Source organism: Cherax quadricarinatus, chromosome 2 (assembly GCF_038502225.1).
Source record: "Cherax quadricarinatus isolate ZL_2023a chromosome 2, ASM3850222v1, whole genome shotgun sequence".
Taxonomy (NCBI): Eukaryota; Metazoa; Arthropoda; class Malacostraca; order Decapoda; family Parastacidae; genus Cherax; species Cherax quadricarinatus.
This window is the reverse complement of record NC_091293.1, coordinates 56,311,591-56,331,218: the sequence shown is the minus strand read 5'-3', so window position 1 is coordinate 56,331,218 and position 19,628 is coordinate 56,311,591. Positions and strand designations below refer to the sequence as shown.

General features: G+C 38.3%; 1 protein-coding gene across 6 annotated transcripts in view; it reads left to right on the top strand.

Annotated features, from left to right (window-relative positions):
- The window catches only part of pico, a 571,549-nt gene that overhangs the window by 531,647 nt on the left and 20,274 nt on the right, over positions 1–19,628 (top strand). For all 6 annotated transcript variants that reach the window (XM_053784277.2, XM_053784363.2, XM_053784200.2 and 3 more), the window contains 4 exons: positions 1–132; positions 292–488; positions 9,489–9,680; positions 12,626–12,793. The exon at positions 1–132 is cut by the window's left edge and continues 106 nt beyond it. In XM_053784277.2, coding sequence (XP_053640252.1) covers positions 1–132; positions 292–488; positions 9,489–9,680; positions 12,626–12,793 — 689 coding nt within the window. The remainder of the gene's footprint in view (positions 133–291; positions 489–9,488; positions 9,681–12,625; positions 12,794–19,628) is intronic.

Sequence of the window (19,628 nt, the reverse complement as noted above, 5' to 3'; positions counted from 1 at the left end):
GGTCAACAAAATCATTGTTAGTTGATGAAAAGATGACAGTTGTACATGTGACAAGGCTGCTGGCAGATAAAAATCATGTGAGGATGGACCCAAAATGGGCAGTAGTGGAACATATTCCTGATCTTTATATGGGTTAGTTTTATTTAATACTTTTTGTTTATAGTGAATCTTGTCTTAACAGTCTTTCATGAAACATGAACTTGAAAAATTTCATATTTTGCTATTATATTCATGTTTATTAAAAGTTGTGCAATTGAGTATTGAAATAATACTGTATTATTTATTCCCTAGAACGAATATATGAAGATGATGAAATGCTAGTAGAAAATCTTCTTCTTTGGACACGCGATAGCAAAAACAAGCTTCTTTTCCTGGAGAGACCTGACAAATATGACTTGTTCCTGCGGCCAGAGCAATATATCCTTATTGGGTCATCATCGCAGAAGAATTCTGATCTGGACGATGAAGGAAGAAGTACACTTATTGAGGTGAAGAACTGCTCAACTTCTTGTAATCAATTTAATTTTTGTTGTGTTACATTCCTCTTTTGAATTTAAATTTAATAGATGTTTAAATTTTTTATTTAATTAACTTTTCTGTATGAATGATCAGTATATCAGTGACATATAAGGTTAACTACATCACTTACAAGCTGAACCACTTTATAATACAGAGGTACATTATTGTATACTTCTTATTACTTTGGAAACAGTTATGTTAGTTAAAGATAATGGATTTTTTTTTATTATTATCACACTGGCCGATTCCCACCAAGGCAGGGTGGCCCGAAAAAGAAAAACTTTCACCATCATTCACTCCATCACTGTCTTGCCAGAAGGGTGCTTTACACTACAGTTTTTAAACTGCAACATTAACACCCCTCCTTCAGAGTGCAGGCACTGTACTTCCCATCTCCAGGACTCAAGTCCGGCCTGCCGGTTTCCCTGAACCCCTTCATAAATGTTACTTTGCTCACACTCCAACAGCACGTCAAGTATTAAAAACCATTCGTCTCCATTCACTCCTATCAAACACGCTCACGCACGCCTGCTGGAAGTCCAAGCCCCTCGCACACAAAACCTCCTTTACCCCCTCCCTCCAACCTTTCCTAGGCCGACCCCTACCCCGCCTTCCTTCCACTACAGACTGATACACTCTTGAAGTCATTCTGTTTCGCTCCATTCTCTCTACATGTCCGAACCACCTCAACAACCCTTCCTCAGCCCTCTGGACAACAGTTTTGGTAATCCCGCACCTCCTCCTAACTTTCAAACTACGAATTCTCTGCATTATATTCACACCACACATTGCCCTCAGACATGACATCTCCACTGCCCCCAGCCTTCTCCTCACTGCAACATTCATCACCCATGCTTCACACCCATATAAGAGTGTTGGTAAAACTATACTCTCATACATTCCCCTCTTTGCCTCCAAGGACAAAGTTCTTTGTCTCCACAGACTCCTAAGTGCACCACTCACCCTTTTCCCCTCATCAGTTCTATGATTCACCTCATCCTTCATAGACCCATCCGCTGACACGTCCACTCCCAAATATCTGAATACGTTCACCTCCTCCATACTCTCTCCCTCCAATCTGATATCCAATCTTTCATCACCTAATATTTTTGTTATCCTCATAACCTTACTCTTTCCTGTATTCACTTTTAATTTTCTTCTTTTGCACACCCTACCAAATTCATCCACCAATCTCTGCAACTTCTCTTCAGAATCTCCCAAGAGCACAGTGTCATCAGCAAAGAGCAACTGTGACAACTCCCACTTTATGTGTGATTCTTTATCTTTTAACTCCACGCCTCTTGTCAAGACCCTCGCATTTACTTCTCTTACAACCCCATCTATAAATATATTAAACAACCACGGTGACATCACACATCCTTGTCTAAGGCCTACTTTTACTGGGAAATAATTTCCCTCTTTCCTATGTACTTTAACTTGAGCCTCACTATCCTCGTAAAAACTCTTCACTGCTTTCAGTAACCTACCTCCTACACCATACACCTGCAACATCTGCCACATTGCCCCCCTATCCACCCTGTCATACGCCTTTTCCAAATCCATAAATGCCACAAAGACCTCTTTAGCCTTATCTAAATACTGTTCACTTATATGTTTCACTGTAAACACCTGGTCCACACACCCCCTACCTTTCCTAAAGCCTCCTTGTTCATCTGCTATCCTATTCTCAGTCTTACTTTTAATTCTTTCAATAATAACTCTACCATACACTTTACCAGGTATACTCAACAGACTTATCCCCCTATAATTTTTGCACTCTCTTTTGTCCCCTTTGCCTTTATACAAAGGAACTATGCATGCTCTCTGCCAATCCCTAGGTACCTTACCCTCTTCCATACATTTATTAAATAATTGCACCAATCACTCCAAAACTATATCCCCACCTGCATTTAACATTTCTATCTTTATCCCATCAATCCCGGCTGCCTTACCCCCTTTCATTTTACCTACTGCCTCACGAACTTCCCCCACACTCAAAACTGGCTCTTCCTCACTCCTACAAGATGTTATTCCTCCTTGCCCTATACACGAAATCACAGCTTCCCTATCTTCATCAACATTTAACAATTCCTCAAAATATTCCCTCCATCTTCCCAATACCTCTAACTCTCCATTTAATAACTCTCCTCTCCTATTTTTAACTGACAAATCCATTTGTTCTCTAGGCTTCCTTAAATTGTTAATCTCACTCCAAAACTTTTTCTTATTTTCAACAAAATTTGTTGATAACATCTCACCCACTCTCTCATTTGCTCTCTTTTTACATTGCTTCACCACTCTCTTAACCTCTCTCTTTTTCTCCATATACTCTTCCCTCCTTGCATCACTTCTACTTTGTAAAAACTTCTCATATGCTAACTTTTTCTCCCTTACTACTCTCTTTACATCATCATTCCACCAATCGCTCCTCTTCCCTCCCACACCCACTTTCCTGTAACCACAAACTTCTGCTGAACACTCTAACACTACATTTTTAAACCTACCCCATACCTCTTCGACCCCATTGCCTATACTCTCATTAGCCCATCTATCCTCCAATAGCTGTTTATATCTTTCCCTAACTGCCTCCTCTTGTAGTTTATAAACCTTCACCTCTCTCTTCCCTGATGCTTCTATTCTCCTTGTATCCCATCTACCTTTTACTCTCAGTGTAGCTACAACTAGAAAGTGATCTGATATATCTGTGGCCCCTCTATAAACATGTACATCCTGAAGTCTACTCAACAGTCTTTTATCTACCAATACATAATCCAACAAACTACTGTCATTTTGCCCTACATCATATCTTGTATACTTATTTATCCTCTTTTTCTTAAAATATGTATTACCTATAACTAAACCCCTTTCTATACAAAGTTCAATCAAAGGGCTCCCATTATCATTTACACCTGACACCCCAAACTTACCTACCACACCCTCTCTAAAAGTTTCTCCTACTTTAGCATTCAGGTCCCCTACCACAATTACTCTCTCACTTGGTTCAAAGGCTCCTATACATTCACTTAACATCTCCCAAAATCTCTCTCTCTCTCCTCTGCATTCCTCTCTTCTCCAGGTGCATACACGCTTATTATGACCCACTTCTTGCATCCAACCTTTACTTTAATCCACATAATTCTTGCATTTACACATTCATATTCTCTTTTCTCCTTCCATAACTGATCATTCAACATTACTGCTACCCCTTCCTTTGCTCTAACTCTCTCAGATACTCCAGATTTAATCCCATTTATTTCCCCCCACTGAAACTCCCCTACCCCCTTCTATTTTGTTTCGCTTAGGGCCAGGACATCCAACTTCTTTTCATTCATAACATCAGCAGTCATCTGTTTCTTGTCATCTGCACTACATCCACGCACATTCAAGCATCCCAGTTTTATAAAGTTTTTCTTCTTCTATCTATGGATGCAAAGAAGGGAATGTATGAAAGTATAGTAGTACCAACACTCTTCACTCTAATATGGGTGTGAAGCTTGGGTTGTAAATGCTGCAGCAAGGAGGTGGTTGGAGGCAGTGGAGATGTCCTGTCTAAGAGCAATGTGTGGTGTAAATATTATGCAGAAAATTCAGAGTGTGGAAATTAGGAGAAGGTGTAGAGTTAATAAAAGTATTAGTCATAGGGCTGAAGAGGGTTTGTTGAGGTGGTTTGGTCATTTAGAGAGGATGGGTCAAAGTAGAATGACATGGAGAGCGTATAAATCTATAGGGGAAGGAACGCAGGGTAGGGGTTGTCCTCGAAAAGATTGGAGGGAGGGGGTAAAGGAGGTGTTGTGGGCGAGGGGTTTGGATTTCCAGCAAGCGTGCGTGAGCGTGTTAGGAGTGAATGGAGACAATTGGTATTTTGGACCTGACGATCTGTAGGAGTGTGAGCAGGGTAATATTTAGTGAAGAGATTCAGGGAAACTGGTTATTTTATATAACCAGACTTGAGTCCTGGAAATGGGAAATACAATGCCTGCACTCTAAAGGAGGGGTTTGGGATATTGGCAGTTTGGAGAGATATATTGTGTATTTTTATTCGTATATACTTCTAAACTGTTGTATTCTGGGAACCTCTGCAAAAACAGTGATTATGTGTGAGTGAGGTGAAAGTGTTGAATGTTGATGAAAGTATTTTCTTTTTGGGGATTTTCTTTCTCTTTGGATCACCCTGCCTTGGTGGGAGACGGCCAACTTGTTGAAAAAAAAAATATATATAAATATATATAAAACTGGGATGCTTGAATGTGCGTGGATGTAGTGCAGATGACAAGAAACAGATGATTGCTGATGTTATGAATGAAAAGAAGTTGGATGTCCTGGCCCTAAGCGAAACAAAGCTGAAGGGGGTAGGGGAGTTTCGGTGGGGAGAAATAAATGGGATTAAATCTGGAGTATCTGAGAGAGTTAGAGCAAAGGAAGGGGTAGCAGTAATGTTGAATGATCAATTATGGAAGGAGAAAAGAGAATATGAATGTGTAAATGCAAGAATTATGTGGATTAAAGTAAAGGTTGGATGCGAGAAGTGGGTCATAATAAGTGTGTATGCACCTGGAGAAGAGAGGAATGCAGAGGAGAGAGAGAGATTTTGGGAGATGTTAAGTGAATGTATAGGAGCCTTTGAACCAAGTGAGAGAGTAATTGTGGTAGGGGACCTGAATGCTAAAGTAGGAGAAACTTTTAGAGAGGGTGTGGTAGGTGTAAATGATAATGGGAGCCCTTTGATTGAACTTTGTATAGAAAGGGGTTTAGTTATAGGTAATACATATTTTAAGAAAAAGAGGATAAATAAGTATACAAGATATGATGTAGGGCGAAATGACAGTAGTTTGTTGGATTATGTATTGGTAGATAAAAGACTGTTGAGTAGACTTCAGGATGTACATGTTTATAGAGGGGCCACAGATATATCAGATCACTTTCTAGTTGTAGCTACACTGAGAGTAAAAGGTAGATGGGATACAAGGAGAATAGAAGCATCAGGGAAGAGAGAGGTGAAGGTTTATAAACTAAAAGAGGAGGCAGTTAGGGGAAGATATAAACAGCTATTGGAGGATAGATGGGCTAATGAGAGCATAGGCAATGGGGTCGAAGAGGTATGGGGTAGGTTTAAAAATGTAGTGTTAGAGTGTTCAGCAGAAGTTTGTGGTTACAGGAAAGTGGGTGCGGGAGGGAAGAGGAGCGATTGGTGGAATGATGATGTAAAGAGAGTAGTAAGGGAGAAAAAGTTAGCATATGAGAAGTTTTTACAAAGTAGAAGTGATGCAAGGAGGGAAGAGTATATGGAGAAAAAGAGAGAGGTTAAGAGAGTGGTGAAGCAATGTAAAAAGAGAGCAAATGAGAGAGTGGGTGAGATGTTATCAACAAATTTTGTTGAAAATAAGAAAAAGTTTTGGAGTGAGATTAACAAGTTAAGGAAGCCTAGAGAACAAATGGATTTGTCAGTTAAAAATAGGAGAGGAGAGTTATTAAATGGAGAGTTAGAGGTATTGGGAAGATGGAGGGAATATTTTGAGGAATTGTTAAATGTTGATGAAGATAAGGAAGCTGTGATTTCGTGTATAGGGCAAGGAGGAATAACATCTTGTAGGAGTGAGGAAGAGCTAGTTGTGAGTGTGGGGGGAGTTCGTGAGGCAGTAGGTAAAATGAAAGGGGGTAAGGCAGCCGGGATTGATGGGGTAAAGATAGAAATGTTAAAAGCAGGTGGGGATATAGTTTTGGAGTGGTTGGTGCAATTATTTAATAAATGTATGGAAGAGGGTAAGGTACCTAGGGATTGGCAGAGAGCATGCATAGTTCCTTTGTATAAAGGCAAAGGGGACAAAAGAGAGTGCAAAAATTATAGGGGGATAAGTCTGTTGAGTATACCTGGTAAAGTGTATGGTAGAGTTATTATTGAAAGAATTAAAAGTAAGACTGAGAATAGGATAGCAGATGAACAAGGAGGCTTTAGGAAAGGTAGGGGGTGTGTGGACCAGGTGTTTACAGTGAAACATATAAGTGAACAATATTTAGATAAGGCTAAAGAGGTCTTTGTGGCATTTCATGGATTTGGAAAAGGCATATGACAGGGTGGATAGGGGGGCAATGTGGCAGATGTTGCAGGTGTATGGTGTAGGAGGTAGGTTACTGAAAGCAGTGAAGAGTTTTTACGAGGATAGTGAGGCTCAAGTTAGAGTACATAGGAAAGAGGGAAATTATTTCCCAGTAAAAGTAGGCCTTAGACAGGGATGTGTGATGTCACCGTGGTTGTTTAATATATTTATAGATGGGGTTGTAAGAGAAGTAAATGCGAGGGTCTTGACAAGAGGCGTGGAGTTAAAAGATATGGAATCACACATAAAGTGGGAGTTGTCACAGTTGCTCTTTGCTGATGACACTGTGCTCTTGGGAGATTCTGAAGAGAAGTTGCAGAGATTGGTGGATGAATTTGGTAGGGTGTGCAAAAGAAGAAAATTAAAAGTGAATACAGGAAAGAGTAAGGTTATGAGGATAACAAAAATATTAGGTGATGAAAGATTGGATATCAGATTGGAGGGAGAGAGTATGGAGGAGGTGAATGTATTCAGATATTTGGGAGTGGACCTGTCAGCAGATGGGTCTATGAAGGATGAGGTGAATCATAGAATTGATGAGGGGAAAAGGGTGAGTGGTGCACTTAGGAGTCTGTGGAGACAAAGAACTTTGTCCTTGGAGGCAAAGAGGGGAATGTATGAGAGTATAGTTTTACCAACATTCTTATATGGGTGTGAAGCATGGGTGATGAATGTTGCAGCGAGGAGAAGGCTGGAGGCAGTGGAGATGTCATGTCTGAGGGCAATGTGTGGTGTGAATATAATGCAGAGAATTCGTAGTTTGGAAGTTAGGAGGAGGTGCGGGATTACCAAAACTGTTGTCCAGAGGGCTGAGGAAGGGTTGTTGAGGTGGTTCGGACATGTAGAGAGAATGGAGCGTAACAGAATGACTTCAAGAGTGTATCAGTCTGTAGTGGAAGGAAGGCGGGGTAGGGGTCGGCCTAGGAAAGGTTGGAGGGAGGGGGTAAAGGAGGTTTTGTGTGCGAGGGGCTTGGACTTCCAGCAGGCGTGCGTGAGCATGTTTGATAGGAGTGAATGGAGACGAATGGTTTTTAATACTTGACGTGCTGTTGGAGTGTGAGCAAAGTAACATTTATGAAGGGGTTCAGGGAAACCGGCAGGCCGTACTCGAGTCCTGGAGATGGGAAGTACAGTGCCTGCACTCTGAAGGAGGGGTGTTAATGTTGCAGTTTAAAAACTGTAGTGTAAAGCACCCTTCTGGCAAGACAGTGATGGAGTGAATGATGATGAAAGTTTTTCTTTTTTGGGCCACCCTGCCTTGGTGGGAATCGGCCAGTGTGATAATAAAATAAAATAAAAAAATTATTATGTAGAACATTATTATTATACATTATTTTTTTTTTTTTTTATAGCAAGTCGGCCGCCTTCCACCGAGGCAGGGTGACCCAAAAAGAAAATACTTTCGTCATCATTCAACACTTACACCTCACTCACACATAATCACTGTTTTTGCAGAGGTGCTCAGAACACAACAATTTAGAAGCATATATGTATAATAATACACAACATATCCCTCCTAACTGCTAATATCCCAAACCCCTTCTTTAGAGTGCAGGCATTGTACTTCCCATTTCCAGGATTCAAGTCCAGCTATATAAAAATAACCAGTTTCCCTGAATCCCTTCACTAAATATTGCCCTGCTCACACTCCAACAGATCGTCAGGTCCCAAATACAATTCATCTCCATCCGCTCCTATCGAACACGCTCATGCATGCCTGCTGGAAGTCCAAACCCCTCGCCCACAAAACCTCTCTTACCCCTTCCTTCCAACCTTTTCAAGGACGGCCCCTACCCCGCTACTGTTATTATTATACATTTTTTTATTATTATTATTATTATTACAAATATAAATCATTTGTAATTTTTATTCACACAAAAAAATAGAAGATTTAATATCATGCAGACTACTGCCTTATTGCAATAATTGTATAAATAATGTCAACCCATTTATGGCTTTATAATGGAATGGACAGTTTACTCTTGAACATAATTAAGGAATAGAACATTTCTCCTGCATTGATCTCAGTTTCAAGGTACATTTTGTTGTGAAAGTAGTCAAAATCATCTATTTCTGTAATATATCTACCATTCTATCAAATGAGACCAGAAAAATGAGAATACAACCATAAAAACCATACAAAAATACTGCTAAGGGGTGGCTGAGAAGTGAACTCCATTGTTTATGCTCTGATTTTTTTTATTTTTGGTGTACATTAAGAAGCATCTTTCCATCATACATTGCCCAAGTTTCAATAAGATAGTCCAACAAACAAATGAGATCCAATTCCCTAGATCAAGAACAAGAGCCCCTCACCATCATCAAGGAACCTCCCTTGAGGTCTGCTTGCTTGTGGAAATTTCGCTCGTGTATGAAAGCAAAAAATTGACCCACCGACTGCTCGTATTATGAAAAACTTGCACATGGATGCACTCGCAAGTAGAGGTTCCACTGTATATTTATTGTATGAAGTATCTTGTTATAAACACCAAGGGTTGTATGCAGTATCTTGGTGTAAATGCCAAGAGTTGTATGTAGTACCTTGGTATTTTTCATTGTTGGTGTACAGATAAACTGCATTCTTAATGAACCTCATGTAGTCAATAAGTTTTAAACTTGAACCAACTACTGTACTATAATAATATACCCACTGTTGTTCCTGTTGCCCATTTTTTTTTTACCAGGCCACTTGATTGAGGGGCCAAACAATGACAGTAACTTTAAGTTGTTCAAGTGTGAATTAGTGAAAAATCAATAATGCATTCATAATTTACAAAAAAAAATGCATTATAATTGTTTGTATACTGCCATATGAATATCATCTATTGAAATAAGAGACAGCATATACATGTATGTATTTTTGTTTGTTCCCAGGAGTTCTTCTCGAGTACAGGTGTAGGTGTTCCTGAAGTTGAAGGTCCTCTCTTCTTGAAGTCTGAAGGCAAGAAAGTGTGGAAAAAATATTACTTTGTCCTTAGAGCCTCAGGACTGTATTATTGTCCTAAGGGCAAATCCTCTCGCTCCTCCAAGGATTTAGTTTGTCTTACTACTCTGGAAGTAAATCAGGTCAGTTATTCTCTCTCTTATTTATTTATTAACACATTGGCCGTGCTTCATTAATATCTTGAGGTTTATACAAGAAATCTATTCCTTTATAATTAGTTTCTTGATATAATGGTTGAAAACTGAAAGGGGCATATTCATATGACTTAATTATTTAGATTGCAATTAAAAGACTTAAGTGGGCAATTACAAGTTTACCTTTAAACTGAAAGTCATGTATGTCTGGGTAAGTGAGCAAATGAAAACTTTTGCTGTAACTTTAAATGAACTTGTAGTTGGCATGTGCAAATGTTTTGCTAGACATTGGCTTCTTCGGTCCAATGCAGAGAAAAATGGTGAAAGATGAGGAGGAGCTTGAGGTAATTAGTCCCTCAGCCTGGAGTCTGTGTTCAGTCCATCAATCTTTTCTCAAGATTAATGGACTGAACACATTTACTCCAGGCTGAGGGACTGATTACCTCAAATTCCTCATCTTCTGCCATTCTTCACTGTACTGGACTGAAGAAGCCACTGGCTGCAAAGTGTTTCCACAATGAATGTTCCCAAATGTTGCATAAGGGTTTCATTCTTGAATCACTGTCTTGCCAGAAGGGCACTGACATCACAGTTCAGGTGACCCTCCATACTATAACATCTCCACCCCTTCAGGGTGCAGGCACTAGTTTCCTCCTCCAGGACTAAGTCCAGCTAACTGGTTTCCCTGAATTCCTTCATAAATGTTACCTTCTTCACACTCATCAGCACATCCAATCATAAAAACCACTTGCCTCCACTCACTCCTATCTAACGCTCTCACACAAGCCTGTTGGATATCCAAGCCCCTAGTACTCAAAACCACTTTTACCCCTGTCCCTCCAGCCTTTCCTAGAATGACCCCTACCCCTCCTTCCCTCCAACTCAAATTTATACACACACTTAGACATCTTATTTTTTGGCTTGTTTGACCTTGGTGACTTTAAAATAAATAGTAGGTATTACAGAAATTTAAAAAAATGAAGAAAGTTATTACTTCAGTGATGTATGTCACTTTAACACAGTTCTGGATTTTTTCAAGTTCTATGTTTTTATGTAATTAAAAGATGCAAAGTTTTACCAAAATTTATTATGTACAATATTTTCTTCATGCTATTTTCACACACAAGTCTAGGTTATGTTTCAGGTGAATTGTTAATTAATTTTTTTTAACATATTTGGCTATTTCACTATTGAATACCATGCATTCATCTGGCTGTTTCATTTATTATCTTTGACTATTAGTTCCTAGTGAAGATAATTTTTATCCATTAGCTCTCAGTCAGGCCCCTCTTTATTACACACACATTACATGAGTAGAGATCAGTCGCAGACAGCCAGTCATAAACGGCCTGCTTGCAGGCAGGCTGTTTATGACTGATCTCTGCTCATGTATACTGTGTGTAACACAGAGGGGCCTGACTGAGAGCTAGAGTTCAACAGATATTTAATGTGATCAGGGGGAAACAGTGCAAACTTATGTACAGGTTCTATCCAGAATTTTTTTTATCTCAGAGAGAGAGAGTGAGAGAGTGTGAGTGTGTGTGTGAGAGAGAGGGAGGCGGGATTAAATTATGGGGAATCAAATACAAAATGGGAATTGACACAGTTACTTTTTGCTGATGATACTGTGCTTATGGGAGATTCTAAAGAAAAATTGCAAAGGTTTGTGGATGAGTTTGGGAGTGTGTGTAAAGGTAGAAAGTTGAAAGTGAACATAGAAAAGAGTAAGGTGATGAGGGTATCAAATGATTTAGATAAAGAAAAATTGGATATCAAATTGGGGAGGAGTATGGAAGAAGTGAATGTTTTCAGATACTTGGGAGTTGATGTGTCGGCAGATGGATTTATGAAGGATGAGGTTAATCATAGAATTGATGAAGGAAAAAAGGTGAGTGGTGTGTTGAGGTATATGTGGAGTCAAAAAACGTTATCTATGGAGGCAAAGAAGGGAATGTATGAAAGTATAGTAGTACCAACACTCTTATATGGGTGTGAAGCTTGGGTTGTGAATGCAGCAGCGAGGAGGCGGTTGGAGGCAGTGGAGATGTCCTGTGTAAGGGCAATGTGTGGTGTAAATATTATGCAGAAAATTCAGTGTGTGGAAATTAGGAGAAGGTGTGGAGTTAATAAAAGTATTAGTCAGAGGGCTGAAGAGGGGTTGTTGAGGTGGTTTGGTCATTTAGAGAGAATGAATCAAAGTAGAATGACATGGAGAGCATTTAAATCTGTAGGAGAAGGAAGGCGGGGTAGGGGTTGTCCTCGAAAAGGTTGGAAGGAAGGAGTGAGGGGCTTGGACTTCAGCAGGCGTGCATGAGCGTGTTCGATAGGAGTGAATGGAGACGAATGGTATTTGGGACCTGACGATCTGTTGGAGTGTGAGCAGGGTAATATTTAGTGAAGGGATTCAGGGAAACCGGTTATTTTTATATAGCCGGACTTGAGTCCTGGAAATGGGAAGTACAATGCCTGCACTCTAAAGGAGGGGTTTTGGGATATTAGCAGTTTGGAGGAATATGTTGTGTATCTTTATATGTATATGCTTCTAAACTGTTGTGTTCTGAGCACCTCTGCAAAAACAATGTTTATGTGTGAGTGAGGTGAAAGTGTTGAATGATGATGAAAGTATTTTCTTTTTGGGTCACCCTGCCTCGGTGGGAGACGGCCGACTTGTTGAAAAAAAATAAATATATATATATATATTCCACTGGTGATCATTGTCTTCTGTGGAAGTCATCTGCAGAACACCACTTTATTAACAATGTACTCAATTTTTGGAGTAATGGTTCTCTGTATTTGTTTCAAAATTGGTTAAAACAGCTACAAAATGAGCAGTGATGAATGTGTTTGTTTGGGTTGCCCTGCCTTGGTGGGGAAACAACCAACATGTTAAAAAAAAATTATTTTTTTAAATTACACAAGTATCATGTCCGTAGGTATATTATGGAGTTGGGTGGAAGAAGAAGTATAAAGCTCCAACAGACTGGTGTTTTGCTGTCAAGCATCCTCATCTGCAAGCAAAGAGTAGCAAGTACATAAAGTACCTGTGTTCAGAGGACCCACGCACCCTTGCTCAGTGGGTCATGGGTATTAGAATTGCTAAGGTCAGTTCTTTGTATTGACTCTTTAGAATTTGTTTAAATAACAAATCAGGCTTTATACAAAACAAAAACACTGCAAACTATTTTGTGTTTCTTCACATATTTTGGTGTTTATTATAGTATTTGTATAAATAAGTCACCGTAGGGCCAACAAAGATCAATGATAACAGCCAACCGAAAAGAAAATTGGTTGGGAAGAATTTGTTTGATACTCGAATGGATCAGCACTCGAACAGCCCTCTGGAATGAATCGAGTTCGAGTACCGAGGTTCCACTGTATATGCGGGCTTTTTGTGTATTCCAGTCAAGGTGTTGTACCTTTTTATTCTCGGGTACAGTAAAAATTTATAAAACGATTCAGTATTTTTGTGTTGCAGCTTTACAGTTCAACTTGTATGCTTATATTGTTGCTATTATTTTTATAATTGTTCATAAGGAAGTGCTAAACCTACAGGGGTCATACACTCTGACAAATGGGAAATAGTCAAGTTTGATCCAAGGAAGGGGTGGGTAGTTCTACTCTTAAAATTACTAGTAATTGTATTACTACAAATCTGATTTTTTATCTGTAGCTTAACACTGAATTATAATTTTTCTCTCTATTGTTATGCCATCTTTACTAGGACTGGGACAATACCAGAATTTTTATCAGTGCTGATGTACTCAGTTTTAGATCAATACTGATAACATCAAAATTAGCCAGTGCCACCTATGGCACCCCTAATATTTACAGTAAAAGTCAAAATTATGTCAAGTCATCATAAACAAGACCTATTTTAATTTACTTTGTTGGAATTTACACTCTGACCTACTAAGTATATGAGTTTAGCACTTAAAATGGACTAATAGGGAGGAGAGGATATCTGATTTATCAAAAATTCTGTTATACAGGCATTCCTCATTTAACAACTGAGTTCCATTCGGTCGGTAAGCTAATTGGTCGATAAGCAAGGAGCCGTTCCTTACTGATATTTCACCTTTGCATTTATAACATTTTTAGTATGTTAAAAAATAGAACGAGGCATTAAAATACATGTACACATACAGTAAACTCATTACTTACCTTAAAATATTTTTTAGTCTTATTGTAGGGTGAGAGGTGAGTAGTATTTATTGTAGAAAGAGGAAGAAGAGGAAAGAATAGAAGAAGTACAAAAGAAGTTCACTGTAAAGGGGTTAGCTGGTGTGTTTGTCTTTACATTCTCGGCCTCTCGTTTTTTCTTGTTTACGATGGCTTCTAAGGTTAGCTGTTAGAAATTATTTAACTTGGTGAACAAGGTATATCAATGGTAATAATAATAATAATAACGGTAATGATCGCTCTAGGGTGCTTTAAATGTCATGTATTTCGTGTAGGTTTGGTAGCTGGGTGAGCTATCAAACCTACACAAAATATGACATTTAAAGCGCCCTAGCACGATTGTTATTACCACCACCATTGACATACCTTGTTTGGTGAGTTTAATGATTTCTAACAGCTACCCTTAGATGTCATCATAAACAAGAAAAAATGAGATAGACGCCAAGAATGTAAACAAACAGACGAACATACCAACTAACCCGTTTACAGTGAACTTTCTTTGTACTTCTTCCAAGTGCTACTGTGCTTCCAGCTCTATCTTGTACTATGGGGTGCACAATAAAGTACAAATTTATAGACAAAATGTGTAGTCTTGGAGATTATTTGATTCTGAGATGCCACACTGCTGTTTCCATGACCAAAGTTCTCATACAGCATATAATACCGACTGGTCGGAGAGACCTGGTCGTAAGTCCAAGTGATCGTTAAACAGGTAGGTCGTATATTCCACTTAACCCTGTCTAGACCCTTAAAATAATATTGCTTTCAGGGTCCACCTTTAAAAATCGAACTTCTACTGAAATGGTAGCGAATCACTTTCTGAAGATAATGACATGAAAAGCACGAAATTCCATGGAAAATTTATGGAATTACATAGGTGCAAAGTTAGCAGTCTCAGCACAATTTACACATCAGCATAAATTGTGCCAAGACTGCTAAGTTGCTTACTTTGAGATTTATTTTAAGCCAGCTCCATTGTTCCATTCAACCAAATTCTTAGCTACATAGTGTATTTCACTAGTATGCTTTCTGTTCCAACAGTTGAGCACCATCCACCTTTTTTTCCTTCATCAATTCTGTGATTCAAATTGCCTTTCATATACCCATCTGCCGATAAGCCCACTCCCAAATGTCTAAACGTATATACTTCCTCCATACTCCCTCCTTCCAAACTGATAATCAGTCTTTCATTATGCAACTTATTATCCTCATCACCTTGCTTTTTCCCGTGTTCACTTTTAATTTCCTTCTTTCACATACCCTCTCAAATTTGTCCACCAACCTCTGCAACTTCTCTTCAAGACTCCCAAAAGCACAGTGTCATCAGCAAAGAGCAACTGTGATAACTCCCACTTTGTATTAGATTCTGCATAGTTTAATCCCACGCCTCTCCCCCCAACCCCCATCTGTACATATGTTAATCAACCATGGGGACATCATGCATCCATGTCTAAGGCCTACTTTTACTAAAAAATAATTTCCTGAGCTTCACTATCCTTGTAAAACCTTTTAACTGCTCTCAGTAACCTACCACCTATTCCATACACTTGCAACATCTGCCACACTGCTCCCCTATCCACCCTGTCATATGCCTTTTCTAAATGCATGAATGCAACAAAAAATCATCTTACCCTTATCTAAATATTGTTACCCTATGTGTTTCATTGTACAGGAGGGCCCACCTTTTTGGCAGTTTGCTAATGTGGACATTGCAAATTACAACCAAAAATTTGTTTATATGGCCCCCGATTCGCTATTAGAGCATCTGTGTGTCACTCTGTTTACATCCTCTCTGAGCACCACGTCCCATTGATTATGTCTGGAAACTTTCCAAAACTTCAAATGTTTTAAAGTTACTGCATATTTAGCCCTTTCACTGTCGAGACCCCTGCTCACAAACTTGCTCTCAGTGTTGAAGAATTTTTTAAAAAATTATTTTTTCTCCTGAAATGATAGAGAATCTTTACCTGATGGTAATGGCACCAAAAGTACGAAATTCGATGAAAAACTTATGGAATTGTGCTCGTGTGAAGTTAGCAGTCTCGGCAATATTTATGCATTGATGATTTCGCCCACTTGAGCCCTATTTTCGGCCAATTCCATTGTTCCAGTTGACCAAACTCATAGCTATTTCGCTAGAACTCCATTTGTTCTATCGGTTGAATACAAGAAACCACCCATTTACTGATTTCAGCTATCCAATAAAGTGATCAGAAATTGGTAATTTGGCCAATTTCATTCACAATTCATGTAAGGCCATTTTCAAAATAGGGTCCAGAGTTAGCAATACAAACATTCCTAGCACTAAAATAACATTTTCTCTGTTCATTAGTCACATCTCCATGCCCCTCTTTTATTATGCTTCCTTTCCATTTTGAATTTTTATTCACACAAAAAAATAGAAGATTTATTGTTATGCAGACTACATTATTATTGTAAAAATGGTGTAAATAATATCAGCACAGCATATTAGACCCACCAGTTGACATGTATTGGACACATGACGTGATTTGTTTACTCTTGAACATTGGCAAAAATCGAATATTTTCGCTACTTTGAGCTCAATTTCAAGGTGCTTTTAGTTCATAAACCATTCAAAATCATCTCTATTTTTGATATATATCTTCCATTCTATCAAATGAGACCTCACTTAACGATGGAGTTCTGTTCCTAAGACCTTGTTGGTAAACGAATTAGTCGCTAAGTGAGGAGCATACTAAAATGGTAGTGGTTTTGTATCAACCATCTTTTGATATTGTTTTAATGTCACTTTTGTACCATTTATAACATTTCTGGTGTATTTTTAAATGTTTTTACAATAGTGTACTTTATACTGTAATAAACAGAATAGAGGAAATTAGCTCGAATATACATTATTTTAGTATGCATTCTGGTCAGAGAGCCCGTTGTAAGTCTGAGTCATTGGTAAATGAGTATGTCGCTAAGTGAGGAGAGGCTGTACCATACGAAAATACACTACAAAGTCGACGTTTTAAACCAAAAACACATTGAAGTTTTTTCCTCTGTATGCGCTGCGTGTTGCAGGATTTTTTTTTTTATGCTGCACACACTGACCACTCGGACCCATTCTTTCATATATAGGCCTACCAGCTTTCTCCCACAATATTGTAAGCCGCTAGAATTTTGGCATAATTTTATGGGACTGACACTGGCTTGCAAGCCGTAATATTGTGGGACCAACAGTGAAAGGGTTAATACAAACTCTGATAATTGTACTTATGTGTACCTGTTCGTAAATAAACTTGCATGCTGTGCTGGCATGCAGGTACACATTAAAATCAGTAAGTGTGTCTTACTAGTGTTGAAGATGCAATAATAATAACAAGAGTATTTGCTCTAGGGCACATTAAATGTCATATATTGTTATAGATATTTTCATTAACCCATATATAATATTTTTTTCAAAATTATATAAACACACTACATATATAAACAGTACAGCCTCTCCTCATTTAATGACAGAGTTCCATTCCTGAGACCACGTTGTTAAACGAATTCGTTGCTAAGTGAACATACTATAGTGGTAGTGAGTTTGTGTCAGCCATCTTTGATATTGTTTTAATGTCACCTTTGCACCATTTATAACATTTCTGGTATATTTTTAAATGTTGATACAGTAGCGTACTTCATACTGTAATAAACAGAATAGAGGAAATCAGCTCTAATATACATTATTTAGTATGCATTCTGGTCAGAGAGCCCGTCGTAAGTCCGAGGCGTTGGTAAACGAGTACGTCACTAAGTGAGGAGAGGCTGTACATACAACTGTAGTCGAACAAACTGACATAATTATGAGATGATGTAGCCAGGCAGCTTGTAGGAATGACTGCAAAAATGACGTTTTCTCTAGTCCAACACCAGAGAAACTGTGTACAGTATAGTATGTATTACTAGGGTACTATAGAAAAATTTCTTTCGTATGCCTTCACTTGTAGCGTTGCATGAGAATGAGTGTGTTGCTGTTATTTATTAAACTGCACCAACGTGAAGACAATGTGTACACAATGTAAGGTGTACATTTCGCTTGAATTATGCGAAATGAACACGTATGAATTGCATTCATCTGACCACCCACCACCAGTTCACTTTATTTACATTATCAACATCACTCATTCTCACTCGTTTAAGATGGCATCTAAGGGTAGCTGTGATAAAAAGAGGAGTCATAAGCCTCTAACTTGAAATTCTAAGTTAGAAATGATTAACCCTTTGAGGGTCCAGACCCCCGTTCTGAAACGTGTCGACAGAGTCCAAGAATTAAAAAAAAAAAAATGTTATTTTTACTCATGAAATGGTAGAGAATCTTTTTCTAAAGGTAATTAAACAAACAGTAACACTACCACGAATTTTGCCGCATCAGTGGTATTTACACATTGGCGATTTTGTCCACTTTGATTCCTGTTTAAGGCCAATTACATTGTTCCAGTCAACCAGATTCTTAGCTATTTAACTACAAAGCCTTCTATTTTAGTGATTGAGCACAAGAAAATGCCTAGTCAGCTATTTCGAGTACCCACTACAGTGATCAGAAATTGGTAATTTTTCCAATTTCACACAAATTTCAAAATATTCCAATTTCAGAATAGGGTCCAGAATAAACAATGCAGGTATTCCTTTCACTAAAATAACATTTCCTCTATATCCAAGCCTTGCACATGGATTCCATTTTGATTTCTTATTCTACCTAGAGTCTATCTGGAGGTTATTCCGGGGATCAACGCCCCCGCACACAAAAAATAGATTTACTCTTATGCAGTATTGTAATAATTGAATAAATAATATCAGTGCCTTCGTGAACGCATATTAGACCCACCAGTTGACGTATATTGGACGCATGATGTGATTTGTTTACTCTTAAACATTAGCAAAAATTGAACATTTCCCCTAATTTGAGCTCAATTTCAAGCTATTTTCAGTCCTAAAACCAATCAGAATTATTCCTATTTCTGTAACATATCTTCCATTCTATCAAATGAGACCAAAAAACCATGAATACAACCATAAAAACTATGAAAATACACAGGGAAATCGCTGTATTAAACCAAAAACACGGTTGCAGTTTTTTCTCATTCACTGCATGCTGCAGGATTTTTTTATATGGTGCACACTTACCACATAGCCCCATTCTCTCATACCTAGGCTCAAATTTACTGCTCACAGCTTACTCGAGTGAGCTGAGCTCATACTGTAGAACAACAGCACAGACCCTCAAGTTGTTAAACTCGGTGAACAAGATATGTCAGTGGCAATAAGCATAATAATAATAATCACTCTGGGGCATTTTAAGCATTGTAAATTACGATATTATAGACATTTTAAATTTTTTTTCAAAATTGTATAATAGGCTACATGTCATATAAAGAAAATATAAACAGCCTCTCCTCGCTTAACGATGGAGTTCCATTCCTAAGACCACGTCGTTAAACAAATTCATTGCTAAGTGAGGAGCATACTATAATGGTAGTGAGTTTGTATCAACCATCTTTGATATTGTTTTAATGCCACCTTTGCACCATTTATAACATTTCTGGTATATTTTTAATTGTTTATGCAGTAGTGTACTGTGTAATGAAATAAACAGAATAGAGGAAATCAGCTCTAATATACTACATTATTTAGGTATGATTACTGGTCACGGAGCCTGTCGTAGGTCCAAGATGTTGGTAAACAAGTATGTCACTAAGTGAGGAGAGGCTGTATAATCATAGTAAAACAAATAAACGTAAATGTGATTTG